The sequence below is a fragment of the Haematobia irritans genome, chromosome 1 (assembly GCF_050003625.1).
Source record: "Haematobia irritans isolate KBUSLIRL chromosome 1, ASM5000362v1, whole genome shotgun sequence".
NCBI classification, from domain to species: domain Eukaryota; kingdom Metazoa; phylum Arthropoda; class Insecta; order Diptera; family Muscidae; genus Haematobia; species Haematobia irritans.
Genome location: NC_134397.1, coordinates 27,112,098 through 27,130,351, shown reverse-complemented (window position 1 = coordinate 27,130,351; position 18,254 = coordinate 27,112,098). Strand labels below are relative to the sequence as shown.

The following is an 18,254-nucleotide window of genomic DNA, read 5'->3' as shown; positions in this document are numbered from 1 at the left end:
CCAAATTTCAACCGAATCGGATGAATTTTGCTCTTCCAAGGGGCTCCGGAGGACAAATCTGGAGATCGGTTTATATGGGGCCTATATATAATTATGGACCGATTTCGACCAATTTTTGCATGGGTGTTTGAGGCCATATATTAACACCACGTACTAAATTTGAACTGAATCAGATGAATTTTGGTCTTCCAAGAGACTCCGGAGGTCAAATCTGGTGATCGGTTTATATGGCGGCTATAAATAATTATGGACCGATGTGGACCAATTTTTGCATGGTTGTTATACCATATACTAACACCATGTACCAAATTTGATATTTGCTTCTCTTAGAAGCTCCGCAATCCAAAACTGGGGATCGGTCTATATGGGGCTATATATAATTATGGACCGATGTGGACCAATTTTTGCATGGTTGTTATAGACCATATACTAACACCATGTACCAAATTTCAGCCGGATCGGATGAAATTTGCTTCTCTTAGAGGATTCCAAAGCCAAATTTGGGGGTCCGTTTATATGGGGGCTATACTTAAAAGTGCACCGATATGGCCCATTTGCAATACCATTCGACCTACATCAATAACAACTACTTGTCCCAAGTTTCAAGTCGATAGCTTGTTTCGTTCGGAAGTTAGCGTGATTTCAACTGACGGACGGACGGACATGCTTAGATCGACTCAGAATTTCACCACGACCCAGAATATATATACTTTATGGGGTCTTAGAGCAATATTTCGATGTGTTACAAACGGAATGACAAAGTTAATATACCCCCCATCCTATGGTGGAGGGTATAAAAAGAAAGAATTCTAAACTTAATAAATTTCAACTCAGCCAGAAAGGAAGCATTCTGTTTGCAAAGGAGAGTAGCATTTTTCATTTGGACTCCTGTTGATGAAGCCGTTATTTAGAAGCGATATCAGTATCTTCATTGAAATCAGGAATAAAGACCTTGGATAACACGAACATAAGGTCGAGGGTAGTCTGCCACTGGTACAGAGAGCCCTGTACTGGGTACCAGGACATTACGGAATACAAGGTAATTAAGATTTGAAGAAGGTGAACGCCGCACAAATAACTTCATTGCGGATGTTTCTTCCACGCTAACTATGTATATTTACGGAGTCAATGTCAAATAGGAAGACTTATGGAACGGGCATTGGGCTTCCATGATATCCACATGATGATATTAAATTCCTTCAGCTGAGTTAGAAAGGAAGTATTCTGCTTGCAAATGGGAGGAATGTACTCAATAGACCTGTCGCTTTTCCATCTTCTCTGGTAGTGAAGGTACAATTTGAGATGTATACAGATAATGTCATGTTTGAGATTTCGACAGCATTGTAAACTAAGCAAAGGCTAATCGAAGATTGCGAAGTTGCGGGGCCTACTGAACTCTCTAAAAACAATATTTTGGAGGACACACTAAACGCGATTGAAGTGACAGACGACTTGGGAAAACCCATCTCCTCTTTTGGACCTAAACTCTGATACAATGGAGCACTGTTTCCTTTGCCGTAATACAGTTGGACCACCAAATTTTAACACTTGCTTCACTGATGTGAATGATTTTGTTAATAATTGATTTCAAATAGTTTTTTTTTTATCGAATTTCAAGAACTTTGGGTTATATTTTACGATTAACTGATAAATGTAAGTAATTTAGAAAAATCTACGAATTAATCAACACTTAATTTTATACGAATATGACTAAAACACTCTATGCCAAACTATGACCATAAGGTGAAACAAAATCTCTTTGAAATGCAGATGGATGTAAATGATGAGCCATGGCTCCGGGATGATGATGGCCATGACCATTCATGCCACCATATAAATCTGCTGCTCGTGGCTTATGGGTGTTCATAGGAGTCCCGGTAAGTAATTCAGTCATAAATCCTATATAGGTAATAGCTAATCGTAAGGTCTCAATACGTGACAGACGTTTCTCATAGGCAAAAGTGGGAACTTTGCGACGCAATTTATCAAAAGCTTCATTCAAATTGAACATTCGTCGACGCTCTCGGATATTTGCAGCTCTACGTTGAGCCATGGAGGCTGTACGACGGCGAGTTTTCTTAGGTGGATTAGGATTGGTGGAAGATGATCCATTCGAGGGACCATTGCGTAGATTGCCATTAGTCCGTGTCGATGTTACCAAAGAGCCAACTTGGGATCGTTGCCAAAGGGCTGTAATTACAAAATAAAAGTTAGTTATTCTACAAACAAAACTTTTGAAAATCTCACAAAATTTACCCAAATCACTACAAGGGAATCCTGTTATTAAATCCTGGTAGGGAACCATAGGTGGTGGGGGAGCTGATTCTTGAGCCCACAAAGGTTGAAAAGGAACTTCGGTCATATATGCTGATTCCACAGGATGCTGCATTATGGTGTTTTTTTTTCTAATAGCACAGATATTTCTTAAAATTTTTGAATAATTTTTCTAATTTGATTCACTAATTTGGTCTGTTTACAATTCAGTCTTTTCTATTTGGAAGTTTTCCTTAAAATGTGAATGGAATTTTCTACATAAAATTTTTTATATCCTATTAAGTTTGCCAAGTTATTTGGGGTGGTTGCTTACGCCATATTTATATTCCAATTGGCAACAGATTTCTTACTTCTGATTGGTTGAAGTGGAAAGTGTATATGTAGCAGGATTTGGTGGAAGAGGGTATGGAATTGGTATTATTCACATATAGATGGCAGCACACATTTGGTTGGGCATTTTTTAGAGAATTCTAATCTGCAAAATTACAAAATAAAATAATATGAGTGTTCTTTATGGTGAAGAAAATATTTGGTTAGAATTTTGAAGTAGTTTGGGAAAAAAGGATAAGCAAAGAAATATTTTCAGTCAAAGTCCCACGAAAGTACTAAACCAACGGGAAATCAAGCAGCTATAAAGGTCTTGGGCAACGCGGACATAAGTTCCAAGGTAGTCAGCCGATGTCGTAGTGAGCTTAGAGTTCTCTCAGAACAGCATAATGTAATTCTGTGCTGGTTACCTGAGCACTGTGGAATAATGGGAAATTAAGAAGCAGATGTACTCGTGAAACGTGGAAATAATGTCCTCGTGGAAGTTTTCTCCCGCTGCCTTCATATCTTTACAGGATTCATGTTAGGTATAGTAGCAGCCCGATATTTCAAGCTCATTTAGACTATTCAGTCCATTGTGATACCACTGTGGTGAACTTCTCTGATATCGCTGAGTGCTGCCCGATTCTATGAGCTATGTTAGGACGTTGGGTCTCTTCTGGAAGATGCGGGCTCACCAAGATGATATGGGACGAAATGAACTACAGGAATTGCGACATGATGGCCGATGAAGAAGAGGAGTTTAATAGGAATTATAACTGGACATAATACACTTGGTAAACATATGGTAAGTGTTAGCCTCAAAGATTATAAGATTTTTAGATGGCCTCTGGCACTGGATGTTACGGAAGACTTTTATCAATTCCTATGTTAGTGTCCATCATTATCCTTTAGAAGAAACAAGATACTGGACTCCGTTTTCTTTCAAGCTCTCACCGATCTGCGGGAGTGTAACTTAAGGAACATACTCGCCTTCATCAGGGCCTATGGTTGGATGTTTGAAACAACTTTGAGAAAGACGAATATATGGAAGTTCTTGAGCGATTTTAAAGGCGACCACTTCCGGAAGAAGAAGTTGGGAATTTTACCCTGAAGAATCATAATGGACCTATAGTGCTCTAAGTGGACATCAATTCGATCCAATAATTGTTACGATCCATATAACATAACCAATGGAATAGGTGATAGCTTTTGTCTTAATGATCAATGTCTTGGATTGAACCCATGACCATCGACAGCCTACGGAAAACCAACCATTACATCTCAACAAATATATGGTAACTCAGCTTGTATGTGAAGGTAAGCTAGTCTCAATTATTCCAAGTATAGAGGAATGGGACGAAAAGAAGATATGTTTTGGTTATCTGAACAAAGAATAGAAGATTATTAAAGACACTGGCAGTATTTTCCGCGACGAGTTGAAAATTAGAGAGTCATGAAAGTAATCAAAAATGGTTGAAGGCTGAGGTATTTACTGCGAGGAGTTGTGAATTAGAACTAAATTATAGAGAATTTGGAAACAGGTAAGATGTTTCGGAGATCTAAACATTTATGAGAATGAATCGAAATTGTTGAAGGCATTCACAGCGGTATTTACCCGAGGAATTGGGAATCAGATTCATGAACTGAATCGAAAATGGTTGAAGTTACTGGCAGAGGTATTTATAGCGAACAGCTTGGAATTAGAACTCAGTTATTCCAAGTGTAGAGGATTGCGAGGAAAAAACATAAGGTTTGGAGATCTGAAATTTTACACAGATGAATCGAAAATGGCAGCAGTATTTATTGCGAGGATTTGGGATTTAGAGAAGCATGAAATGAATCGAAAATGATTGAAAGTACTGCAGCATTTTCACCCGGAGGAATTTTCTATAAAAAAGCTGCAGAACTTCTGTTGATGAGGTCGATAATGAGAAGCGATATCAGTATCTTCATCCACAGTCAAGCAGAATTAAAGGGCGATACGGTCAAAATTTGGTCAAGGGAAAACGCGTGTAAATCGTTTATTTAAAAAAAAATTAAATTTCTTTTCAAGATCAATTAGTATAAAATTCAGGAAAAATATTCAGTTAGGCTTTCGCTTTTCCAAATCCGAATTGCCGGGCCTCACGCTTGACACCTGCCATCCGATTTTGTACAGCCACCTTGTCCACCTTCTTTGCCGCAGAAAGCCAGTTTGCCTTGAACTGCTGCTCGTCCTTAGCAGTTTTTTTGGTTTTCTTTAGGTTCCGCTTGACAATAGCCCAGTATTTCTCAATTGGGCGGAGCTCTGGTGTGTTCGGAGGGTTCTTGTCCTTGGGAACCACCTGCACGTTGATGGCGGCGTACCACTCCATGGCCTTTTTACCGTAATGGCAAGATGCCAAATCCGGCCAAAACAGTACGGAACAACCATGTTTCTTCACGAAAGGCAGCAGACGTTTATTCAAACACTCTTTCACGTAAATTTCTTGGTTGACAGTCCCGGAAGCTATGAAAATGCTGCTTTTCAAGCCACAGGTACAGATGGCTTGCCAAACCAGATATTTCTTTGCGAACTTTGACAGTTTTATGTGCTTGAAAATATCTGCTACCTTTCCCCTTCCTTTTGCCGTATAAAACTCCTGTCCCGAAAGCTGCTTGTAGTCGGCTTTGACGTAGGTTTCGCCGTCCATTACCACGCAGTCAAACTTCGTCAGCATCGTCGTGTACAGCCTCCGGGATTGCGCTTTGGCCGTTGTATTTTGTTTATCATCGCGATTTGGAGTCACTACCTTCTTGTAAGTCGATAGTCCGGCGCGTTTTTTGGCTCGATGCACGGTTGTAGACGATACACCCAGCTTATTTGCGGCATCTCGGAGAGAGAGGTTAGGGTTTCGCTTGAAACTACCGGCAACTCTCTTTGTCGTCTCAGCGGCTTCCGGTTCTCGATTTCCCCCCGATCCAGACTTCCTGGCTGTCGACAAACGTTCCCTAAACACTTTAATTACATTTGTAACGGTTGATTTGGCAACTTTTAGCGATTTTGCCATCTTTGTGTGGGAGTAGCTCGGATTTTCGCGATGCGCGAGCAAAATTTTGATACGGTGCTCTTCTTGCTTGGACGGCATTTTGACAACTGAAGAGTGAATTCCAAAATCAAAATAGGAGCAACATTCTACACACACACACCTTCAAAATGAGGAATGTTCAGGTTTTTTAAATGCAAAAATTTAAAGAAATACGTCAAGTTTATATTGACCAAATTTTGACCGTATCACCCTTTAATAACCTTTGGTCATGCCAACATAACGTCGAAGACCGTCAGCCGCTGTCGTAAAGAGCTTAGAGCTAACAAGTATATACGGCCATAAGTTCGGCAAGGCCGAATCTTATGTACCCTCCACCATGGATTGCGTAGAAACTTCTACGAAAGACTGTCATCCACAATCGAATTACTTGGGTTGTGGTATCTTAAAACCTCTTAACATAGTTTTCGAAATTGTTAGTTAGTCCATACGTGGTATATATTAGACAAAAAAGGTATGTATAGGTAAGTCTACAAATAATTACGAATCGATATGGACTTTTGCACGCTACGTAGAGAGCCAGAATTTAAATATGGGGGTCATTTATATGTGGGCTATATACAATTATGAACTTGATATGGACCAATTTTTGTGTGATTGGGGATCGGTTTATCTGAGGGCTATATATAACTATAGACCGATATGGACCGATTTAGGCATGGTTGTTAACGGTCATATACTAGCACAATGTACCAAATTTCAACTGACCCGCATGAAATTTGCTCATCCAAAACCAAATCTCGGGATCGGTTTATATGGGGACTATATATGATTATGAACTGATATGGACCACTTTTGGCATGGTTGTTAAATAACATATACGATCACTACGTACCAAATTTCGAGCTGATCGGATGAATTTTACTTCTCCGAAAGGCACCGGGGGTCAAATCTGGGGATCAGTTTATATGGGGGCGATATATAATTATGGACTGATATGAACCAATTCCTGCATGGTTGTTGGATACCATGTACTAACATCACATACCAAATTTCAATCGAATCGGATGAATTTTGCTCTTCCAAGGGGCTCCGGAGGTCAAATCTGGGGATCGGTTTATATGGGGGCTATATATAATTATGGACCGATTTCGACCAATTTTTGCATTAGTGTTTGAGGCCATATATTAACACTACGTACCAAATTTCAACTGAATCAGATGAATTTTGGTCTTCCAAGAGCCTCCGGTGTTCAAATCTGGTGATCGGTTTATATGGAGGCTATATAGAATTATGGACCAATGTGGACCACTTTTTGCATGGTTGTTAGATATCATATGCTGACACCATGTACCTAATTTCAACCGGATCGGATGAAATTTGCTTCTCTTAGAAGCTCCGCAAGCCAAATCGGAGGATCGGTTTATATGGGGGCTATATAATTATGGACCGATGTGGACCAATTTTTGCATGGTAGTTAGAGACCATATACCAACACCATGTACCAAATTTCAGCCAGATCGGATGAAATTTGCTTCTATTGGAGGCTCCGCAAGCCAACTCCGGGGATCGGTTTATATGGGGGCTATATATAATTATGGACCGATGTGAACCAATTTGTGCATGGTTGTTAGAGACCATATACTAACACCATGCACAAAATTTCAGCCAGATCGGATGAAATTTGCTTCTCTTAGAGGATCGGCAAGCCAAATTTGGGCGTCCGTTTATATGGGGGCTATACACACAGAGAAGGAATGTGATCACCTCAAACATGTTTTAAGAGCAAAATGTTATTTTTGGGTGGTGACCATGTAACATGGTTTTCGCAACCATGTTATTTTATCGGAAATCATGTATCTGATTTCGGCAAGCAGGTTCTATTTGACGAGAAAATAACATTTTAGTGACAAACATGTTACATGGTCACCCTACAAAAATAACATTTTGCTCTTAAAACATGTTTGAGGTGATCATATTCCTTCTCTGCGTGTACGTAAAAGTGGACCGATATGGCCCATTTGCAATACCATTCGACCTACATCAATAACAACTACATGTGCCAAGTTTCAAGTCGATAGCTTGTTTCGTTCGGAAGTTAGCGTGATTTCAACAGACGGACGGACGGACATGCTCAGATCGACTCAGAATTTCCCCACGACCCAGAATATATATACTTTATGGTGTTTTAGAGCAATATTTTGATGTGTTACAAACGGAATGACAAAGTTAATATACCCCCATCCTATGGTGGAGGATATAACAATGAACAATATTACAGTATTCTGGGTACCAGAATATTATCGAATAATAGGTGGTGAAGAGACAGATATGTTGGCTAAAGAAAGCGTACGCGACATAAATAACGTCACTAAGAACGTTTTTCCATAGCTAATTTTTGATATTTATGGAGTTAACGTCAGATATGATGACTTGTGGAAAAGGCGTTGAAACAAAATTGATATGGCACGCAAAGAGTTGGAAATAGTCTGGTCTTCTAATGGCGAAAATGGATTAAAGACCCTAATAGGTATCATATCCTAACATAACGTTACTTTTATACGCACTGAAAAAAAAGCATGTCCGGTTCCAAAGATTTTGTCTTTTGTAGTCAAGATGCAAGACAAATTCATTAAATACAATTTCATTAAATTTAAAGATTTTTTCTTATTTATTAAAGTCAAGTTAACCTTAGCCCAAACAATTTTTGTTTCATATTATGATACACATTTTTAAGTGAAATCACTTAATTGTAAGGACAATACGACTTCATTGAAAAGTTTATCGACTTTTGGACAAGGAAAAAAAAACTTTATATTATAGAAATGCGTCTTCTATGCTAAGCAAAACTTGCATTCGTATTTCAAAGACATGAAATCTTTGACCTCACGACAATATTTTTTTCAGTGCGGATTAGATTAAAGTTTTCGCCTTGTTCACAGCACATTCACCGTCAACAGTCGATTTTTCCTTGATATCCTGTGTAGCTAAGGTTCAAGGAGGTGTCGATTGTCAGCCCTGGGACAGCGTTAACAATGACGTCATCTCATTGCGGTGCGAGTCGACAGCGCCCCATTAGACGCAACTTCAATCAGCAACCTGCTCATCGTTAGTTCTCTTTAAATTAAAGCAACTATCAATTAACATTAATTTCAGAATTAGCACCGACTTGGAAGATCCGACTATCTAATTAAAACAAAGCATTGTGATGGACTAGCGGGTATTGCGACAATATGATTTCTACGCTGCGCTCTGAATGCTAAAGTGAAGAAATTTAAGCACTTTTATTCGCATCTGTACAATCTCAAAACGTAAACTTTAATCGCGACATACAACTCCAAGGTCATGACAATTTTCATGAGTGAGGCGAATTTTTTTGAATCATGAAAATGTATTTTATTCTCCAGAGTTTTCGTGGGTCACTACATTTCTGTACGTTAGTGTCTATTTCTGATCATGAGCATGCATGTATAAAAATATTCCACTCATGAAAGTGAGTCTTTAAAAGACTTTCGTGTGTGAGTAAGGAGTTTCATTTTAGGAGTAAACATTTTAAATTCTCCGATTGACTTTATTTTTACCGGCGTCTTTAAGCCTGCCCAGAAATTGATATTTTTATAGAGGGTGGCGCATATTGAGAACCATTTCTGAAACCGTACTTAATGTTTGTAAATGGCTTCTGGGTGTTTGTGTTCGATTTCGGGAAAAGTCGTCATTTATCACTTGCATCGTTACTACCGAAGGTTAGTAAATTGTTTCTTACATGACTGTGGACTAATAAGGTGTACCCTCTAAATAGATATCCAATAAATGTCTAAATTTATAGTAATATTGAACCTGTATATTAACCGCATACCATAACATGTGGCGGTATCATAGCTAAAAACTATTATATCCAGAATTAACCATTGAAATCACATCCCTTAACTCAAAATCTAATGTCCTAAAGCGTTATAGCGTAAAATTAAATCAACAACAGTGGTATGACGGCAGAAAAACACTTTCCATGGATAAAAGTCAAATCCAAACAATATGTTGACTGACATCGTCAACAAGAAGCTAGTTACATATGACTTTCAACGCTGTTTCCGTTCAAGCAGCTTCCATTTCATCCCTCATCTGGCTGTGGACACATTAGAAACACATTTCTTAGCAATTTTACGCAATACCGCACTGACAAAAAGTATTTATAATTCTACGCTTCATTAATATGGTCATCATATTATTTGGGCTCATTTCGATATCTGTGTATCAGAGAGAGAGAGAGAGAGAGAGAGCATTAGGGGTTGAATCTTCATCGTGCGACAGGTGAAGATATTCTCATAGCTCTGATTTTTTTATGGTTCCGATCAATTACACTTTTTTATCCTTGCCAAAGGCAGAGGCGATATCTGCTCTTGGACAAATTGAGGTTTTAATCTTTTGTTAAAAAAAAAATACTTTAACAAGTGTATCTTAATTTGTTTGTGTACATTTAGGGGGATTATTGTCAGGTGTATGTTGTTTCAATTAAAGGGATTATGCGTCACTTAAAAAGACTTAGCAAGCCTACACTGCTAGATCTAGTCTTTTATGAGCCTCTAAAGTTGTGGCCAAATCCGTATCAAGGAGTAGTCATATGAAGTTGGCATCTTCATAATTTTATAGGCTACATTTCTTCCCTCGACTGTTTGGTAAAAATTTCAATAGTTCAAGAATTGTAGGCGAAAAAGCGGAAAAAATCGGTGACAAAAGTGGTATTTTTTCGACATTTTCGTGATTTTAAACATGACTTAATATATTCATAAAAAACAGCATTTTTCGGGCTATGGTGATACGAAAATTGCAAAAAGTGCTCAAAATCGAAATTGGCGACAAAACTTTAGAGGCTCATAAAAGACGAACGGCAACTAATCTAGCAAAAAACAATTTTTGATTCAATCACGAAATTAATTGATCCAATTAATTATACCCTCCACCATAGGATGTATATTATATAGGGGTATATTAACTCTAATGGCCCATTTTTTTGCCAGCTGATTCAATTTTCAATGTTAATGACACAAAAGCAAGAGAACTCAGCAAGAAAAATTTATACGGAAAATTTCAGCATATGCTGCAAAGCCTCTTGAATAGTTTCAAATAAGTTTTCTTTTTATTTTGCCTATTTTTGTTGTCTCAAGGTGTGTTTTACTAAAAGCTTCCTTATTAAATGAAGCTCGCCTAAAGGTGGGATTGGGCATTAGAGGGTTAACTTTGTCATTCCGTTTGTAACACATCGAAATATTGCTCTAAGAGCCCATAAAATATATATATTCTGCGTCGTAGTGCAATTCTGAGCCGATCTAAGCATGTCCGTTCGTCCGTCTGTTGAAATCATGTTAACATCCGAACGAAACAAGCTATCGACTTGAAACATGGCAAAAGTAGTTGTTATTGATGTATGTCGGATGGTATTGCAAATGTGCCATATCGGTTCACTTTTACGTATAGTCCTCATCGGTCCATAATTATATATAGCCCCCATATAAACCGATCCCCAGATTTGACTTGCGGAGCCTCTAAGAGAAGCAATTTTCATCCGATCCGTCTGAAATTTAGTACATGGTGTTGGTATATGGTCTCTAAAAACCATGCAAAAATTGGTTCACATCGTTCCACAATCATATATAGCCCCCATATAAACCGATCCCCAGATTTGGCTTGCGGAGCATCAAAGAGGAGAAAATTTCATCCGATACGGCTGAAATTTGGTACATGGTGTTGATGTATGGTCTTTGAAAACCATGCAAAAATTGGTCCACATCGTTTCGTAATTATATATAGCCCTCATATAAGAGAAGCAATTTTCATCCGATCCGTCTGAAATTTGGTACGTGGTGTTAGTATATGATCCCTAACAACCATGCCAGAATTGGTCCATGTCGGTCTATAATTATATATAGCCCCCATATAAACCGATCCCCATATTTGACCTTCGGAGCCTCTTGAAAGAGCAAAATTCATCCGAGCCGGTTGAAATTTGGTACATTTCGCTAGTGTATGGCCGATAACATCCATGCCAAAATTGGTCCGTATCGATCTATATTATATATAGCCCCCAAATAAACCGATCCCCAGTCACAGAAAAATCACGATTGCCATTTGAGCCAAAAATAATCTACCAAAATTTTATTGCCGTAGAAAATGTCGTCAAAATTTTATATTTCTATAGAAAATTTTGTCAAAATTTTATTTCTATAGAAAATTTTGTCAAAATTTTATATTTCTATAGAAAATTTTGTCAAAATATAATTTCTATACAATTTTTTTTCAAAAATTTATTTCTATACAAAGAATTTGTCAGAATTTTATTTCTGTCGAAAATTTTGTCAGAATTGTATTTCTGTAGGAAATTTTGTCAAAATATTATTTCTATCGAAAATTTATGAATCATTTAACAGTTGGACAGGAATACTTTGCAAAATCTTTCACAACATCAAGAATTCTACTAATCTACCAAAAAGTAAAAAATCTGCCATTTTTGGTAGACTCGTGTCCATAATTATATATAGCCCCAATATGAAGCGACCCCCATATTTCCATTCTGGCTCTATAATTACCGCACAAAAGTTCATATCGGTTCGCAATTATTTCTTCCCTATATATACCGGTCAAGAACTGAATATATACGTATTTAATCGGCCTTTCATTTGTCTACTATATATCCCGCATGGAGAAGTTTTAAGATGCCTTGCCATCGGTCGCAACCCAAGTAATTTAATTGTACGTAATTTTTTTTTCTGTGTAAGTGAATCATGGGCATTCACAACTAAAAATCAGAATAGAATCCAAACATCAGAAATGAAATACCTACGCCGGGTCGCAGGAAAAAACCGGAGAGGCAGAGTTAGACATGACACCATTAGATCTAATCTAGAAATCGAGCCCCTTAACGAACGAATAGATAAAAACGTTTAAGATGGTTTGGCCTTGTCACAAGAATGACAGATTACCTTTACGAGCTTTAGAAGCAAGACCTCTCGGGACAAGAAACAGCCTAATTTCAGCTAACAACTATCGGTCGCTAAAACAATATTTTTAATATTTTAAAATAGAAATTTATTCTTAAACAAAATCTTAGAAAATAATATAACACACAGATATGACTAGACTAGACAAATAATTAAATGAATAAATCTCCCACTGTCATTTAAGCTAATCCATGACCATACGGCGAAACATAATCCCGTTGATAAGCTGATGGATGAATATGATGGGCCATAGTCGTAGTGTGATGATGAGGATGATGATGAGCATGACCATTCATTGCAGCATATGGATCTGTTTGGGTTTTAGGTGTTGACGAATTTTGTGGTGTACCATTTAATAATTCCGTCATAAATCCAATATAGGTAATAGCAAGCCGCAAGGTTTCGATACGAGAGAGTCGTTTCTCATAGGCAAATGTAGGAACTTTAGGACGTAGTTTATCAAAGGCTTCATTTAAATTTAGCATACGACGGCGTTCGCGAATATTAGCAGCACGCCTTTGAGCCAAAGAGGCAGTGCGTCGTCGAATTTTTTTCGTTGTACTGGAAGTCGATGATGAAGATACACTGGATTTGCTACTATCCTGGCGGTTGGTGGAGGAGGTGTGGTGGGGATTAACTAAGCCATTCACTTGGGAACGTTGCCATAAAGCTGAAAAGAGAGAAATAAATTGGGAAGTTAGTACAGGAGACGATTTTTTGTTTAGTACAGGAGACGATTTTTTGTTTTTTGTTGTCTTCAAATACAATTTTTTTTTATTTTATAAATTTTAATTTTTTTTTAATTATAAATTTAAAGTTACAAGAATTGACACGAACATCCAATTAATTTTTAATAGAAATGTTTACACTCACCGAAAAACAATTAATTAATTTTTTATTAATTTTAAATTAAATATTAATATTAAATTTAATTTTTATTTAAACATTTTTTTTAATTTAATTATTATTTTTTAATTTAATTATTAGTTTTTAATTTAATTATTTTTTATTAATTTTAAGTTAAATTTTTTTTTATTAATAATACATTAAATTTTTATTAAAATAGATTTTTTTTTTAATTTCAGTGATATTTTTTTCTGTGGATACTAATTGATTTTTTTTCTTTGAACTGAAATTCTTAGATACATACCCAATTCAGAGCAAGGAAATCCTGCAATGAGATTCTGATAAGGAACCATAGATGGGGGAGGTGGTGCGTCCTGGGTCCATAAAGATTGGTAGGGCAAATCGGTCATATAACTTGATACTGGATGATGTTGCATTATAGGATTTTGAAAATCGAAAACAAAAAAACTTTCAAAATTTTTTCTCTATTTAATTGCCAATGGAAGGGAGTGCTTTAGGCCTTTGTAGTTTCCACAAAATTTTCAAATTTGATTATCCCGATTATCAAGACAGAAAAGTCCTCTGTTCTTGAATGTTTGTTGTTGAATGTGATTTGATTTTACCTCGTCTGCCTCTTTTATATCCCAATTGGTGTGTGTTCGGTGTCTATGCCAATATCCTTCTTGGAAATTGAATCAACCCCAATATGAATTGTTTTAGGGAAATCTACCCTTCTGTGATATATTCACGCCATTGAAGCTTTCCAATTGGTAACAGTTTTCTGAATTGTGATTGGTTGTTTCTCAAATGGTATTTATAAGGGTAGTTCCCATGACACATTTAAAAAGAGAAATGAAATGTAGATGTCGTAGTTGTCATTAGCTACGAGAATGTCATATAGATGACGCTGGTTGATGGTTGTGGGCAAGACTAACAATAAAAATGCCACGACACAGGGCGCTTGTCATTAAACAACAGGTTGGTTGATAAGTCCCCGGTCTGACACATAGATGGCGTCGCTAGTATTAAATGCATATTATTTTTATACAGCACCAACCTTGAAATGATTCGTGTTAAAATTTGACGTCTGTAAGTCAATTAGTTTGTGAGATAGAGCGTCTTTTGTGAAGCAACTTTTGTTATTGTGAAAACAATGGAAAAAAAGGAATTTCGTGTTTTGATAAAATACTGTTTTCTGAAGGGGAAAAATATTGTGGAGGCAAAATCTTGGCTTGATAATGAGTTTCCGGACTCTGCCCCAGGGAAATCAACAATAATTGATTGGTATGCAAAATTCAAGCGTGGTGAAATGAGCACGGAGGACGGTAAACGCAGTGGACGCCCGAAAGAGGTGGTTACCGACGAAAAAATCAAAAAAATCCACAAAATGATTTTGAATGACCATACAATGAAGTTGATCGAGATAGCAGAGGCCTTAAAGATATCAAAGGAACGTGTTGGTCATATCATTCATCAATATTTGGATATGCGGAAGCTCTGTGCAAAATTGATGCCGCGCGAGCTCACATTCGACCAAACACCACAACGTGTTGATGATTCTGAGCGGTGTTTGCAGCTGTTAACTCGTAATACACCCGAGTTTTTCCGATATGTGACAATGGATGAAACATGGCTCCATCACTACACTCCTGAGTCCAATCGACAGTCGGCTGAGTGGACAGCGACCGGTGAACCGTCTCCGAAGCGTGGAAAAACTCAAAAGTACGCTGGCAAAGTAATGGCCTCTGTGTTTTGGGATGGGCATGGAATAATTTTTATCGATTATCTTGAGAAGGGAAAAACCATCAACAGTGACTATTATATGGCGTTATTGGAGCGTTTGAAGGTCGAAATAGCGGCAAAACGGCCCCATATGAAGAAGAAAAAGTGTTGTTCCACCAAGTCAACGCACCGTGCCACAAGTCATTGAGAACGATGGCAAAAATTCATGAATTGGGCTTCGAATTGCTTCCCCACTCACCGTATTCTCCAGATCTGGCCCCCCAGCGACTTTTTCTTGTTCTCAGACCTCAAAAAATGAAGAGGTGATCGCCGAAACTGAGCCCTATTTTGAGGCAAATCCGGAGGAGTACTACCAAAATGGTATCAACAAATTGGAAGGTCGTTATAATCGTTGTATCGCTCTTGAAGGGAACTATGTTGAACGAACGAACTATGTTGAACGAATTTTGAAAAAAAATGTGTGTTTCTTTGTTAGACCGGGGACTTATCAGCCAACCTATTAACTGTTACACTCAGGAACCACTCGAACATTTTCATTATACAGATGAGGCAAATTCATTTTTGTAGTAGGGATAATTTTGGTTGTATACATGTCACTTTGTTTTGTAGCTGCAAAGAGTATATCAAATATAAAGTTTTGAAAAAAATTTTCGATAAAACTAAAGTTTTGACAATATTTACTATTGAAAAAAAATTAAGAAAATTTTCTATAGAAATAAAATTTTGACAAACTTTTCTATAGAAATAAAATTTTGAACAAAATTCTTTATAGAAATAAAATTTTGACAAAGATTTCTAAAGAAAACAAATATTGAAATTTTCTATAGAAATAAAATTTTGAAAAAATTTTCTATAGAAATAAAATTTTGACAAAATTTTCTATTGAAATAAAGTTTTGACAATATTTTTTATAGAAATAATATTTTGACAAAATTTTCTATAGAAATAAAATTTTGACAAAATTTTCGTTAGGAGTAAAATTGTGACAAAATTTCTTAAGGAATAAAATGTTTACAAAATTTTTATAGGAATAACATTTTGACAAAATTTTCAATAGGATAAAATTTTTACAAAATTTTCAATAAAAATAAAATGTTTACAAAATTTTCAATAAAAATAAAATGTTTACAAAATTTTCTATAGAAATAAAATTAAAAAAATTTTTTCTATAGAAATAAAACTGTGACAATATTTTCTATAAAAATAAAATTGTGACAATATTTTCTATAGAAATAAAATTTTGACAAAATTTTCTATAGAAATAAATATTTGACAAAATTTTCTACAGAAATAAAATTTTGACATGATTTTCTATAGAAATAAAATTTTGAGTATTTCGGATTCGTACCGGCCGAACTTACTGCTGTACGTACTTGTTTTTATACCCTCCGCCATAGGATATATATTAACTTTGTCATTACGTTTGTAACACATCGAAATATTGCTCTAAGACCCCATAGAGTATATATATTCTGGGTCGTGGTGAAATTCTGAGTCGATCTGAGCATGTCCGTCCGTCCGTATGTTGAAATCACGCTAACTTCCGAACGAAACATGCTATGGAATTGAAACTTGGCACAAGTAGTTGTTATTGATGTAGGTCGGATGGTATTGCGGTTCACTTTTACGTATAGCCCCCATATAAACGGACCCAAAATTTGAATTGCGAATCCTCTAAGAGAAGCAAATTTAATCCGATCCGGCTGAAATTTGGTACATGGTGTTAATTTATGGTCTCTAACAATCATGCAAAAATTGGTCTACATCGGTCTATAATTACATATATCCCCCATATAAACCGATCCCCCGATTTGGCTTGTAGAGCCTCTGAGAGAAGCAAATTTCATCCGATCCGGTTGAAATTTGGTACATGGTGTTAGTATATGGTCTCTAACAACCATGCATAAATTGGTCCACATCGGAGCCTCTAAGAGAAGCAAATTTCATCCGATCCGGCTGAAATTTGGTACATGGTGTTAGTATATGGTCTCTAATGACCATGCAAAAATTGGTCCACATCGGTTCATAATTATATATAGCCTCTATATAAACCGATCACCAGATTTGACCTCCGGAGCCTCTTCAGTTGAAATTTGGTACTTGGTATTAATATATGGCCTCAAACACCCATCCAAAAATTGGTCGAAATCGGTCCATAATTATATATAGGACCCATATAAACCGATCCCAAGATTTGACCTCCGGAGCCCCTTGGAAGAGCAAAATTCATCCGATTCGGTTGAAATTTGGTACGTGATGTTAGTATATGGTATCCAATAACCATGCAGGAATTGCTTCATATCAGTCCATAATTATATATAGCCCCCATACAAACCGATCCCCAGATCGGAGAAGCAAAATTCATCCGATCTGGTTGAAGTTTGGTACGTGGTGGTTGTATATGATATTTAACAACCATGCCATATATAGCCCCCATATAAACCGATCCCGAGATTTGGTTTTGGATCCTCTTGGAGGAGCAAATTTCATCCGAGTCAGTTGAAATTTGGTACATTGTGTTAATATATGGCCGTTAACAACCATGCCTAACTAGGTCCATATCGGTCTATAGTTATAGAATATAACCCTCAGATAAATCGATCCCCAATCACACAAAAATTGGTCCATATCAAGTTCATAATTGTAACTCTATAGCCCCCCATATTTCATTTCTGGCTCTCTACTTACCGTGCAGAAGTCCATATCGATTCGTAATTATTTGTAGACTTACCTACACAGAGAATACAGATTGGTTGTGACAATCGAATTTATTGCCAACCTCCTTTTGGCAGTTGTAGCAACTACCAGTTGGCAGTTGTGACACCCAACAAATTCGGTCGACTCAATCGAATGATGGGAAAGCCAACTAATACTATATATGGAGTTGGTTGTGTCAGACGATGAAATTGGTCGTTGCTCCCTTTTTCATTTAGTTGTATCTCCCAACTTTAAAGCACCATGACCGAATTGAATAACAAAAACTCACAAAATACTGAATTTTATTTATATTTTTTAAATGATAGGAAGATACATATACTTAAATACAATATATTAATACATTATAAAAAATGTTCACCCTTAAAAG

The 18,254-nt window shown here is 36.8% G+C and overlaps 2 protein-coding genes across 2 annotated transcripts; both read right to left on the bottom strand.

The window, feature by feature from the left end:
• Nucleotides 1–1,606: 1,606 nt before the first annotated feature.
• Nucleotides 1,607–2,478, bottom strand: LOC142237973 (protein Fer3-like). The gene is made up of 2 exons (XM_075309458.1): nt 2,257–2,478; nt 1,607–2,190 (listed from the first exon to the last, which is right to left on the bottom strand). The coding sequence occupies exons 1-2, from the start codon at nt 2,387–2,389 to the stop codon at nt 1,721–1,723; spliced, it is 603 nt and encodes a 200-aa protein (XP_075165573.1). The 5' UTR covers nt 2,390–2,478; the 3' UTR covers nt 1,607–1,720.
• A 10,166-nt stretch (nt 2,479–12,644) lies between these two features.
• Nucleotides 12,645–14,014, bottom strand: LOC142237965 (protein Fer3-like). The gene is made up of 2 exons (XM_075309446.1): nt 13,731–14,014; nt 12,645–13,250 (listed from the first exon to the last, which is right to left on the bottom strand). Exons 1-2 carry the CDS (start codon nt 13,861–13,863, stop codon nt 12,760–12,762), a joined length of 624 nt encoding a protein of 207 aa, XP_075165561.1. The 5' UTR covers nt 13,864–14,014; the 3' UTR covers nt 12,645–12,759.
• Nucleotides 14,015–18,254: the final 4,240 nt, after the last annotated feature.

Excerpts from the sequence above, each read along its gene's own strand:
- LOC142237973 (XM_075309458.1), bottom strand. The coding sequence starts at position 2,389 with ATGCAGCATCCTGTGGAATCAGCATATATGACCGAAGTTCCTTTTCAA. Across the intron at positions 2,191-2,256 it reads ATTCCCTTGTAGTGATTTGG|CCCTTTGGCAACGATCCCAA; the intron begins GTAAATTTTGTG and ends TTGTAATTACAG.
- LOC142237965 (XM_075309446.1), bottom strand. The coding sequence starts at position 13,863 with ATGCAACATCATCCAGTATCAAGTTATATGACCGATTTGCCCTACCAA. Across the intron at positions 13,251-13,730 it reads ATTTCCTTGCTCTGAATTGG|CTTTATGGCAACGTTCCCAA; the intron begins GTATGTATCTAA and ends CTCTCTTTTCAG.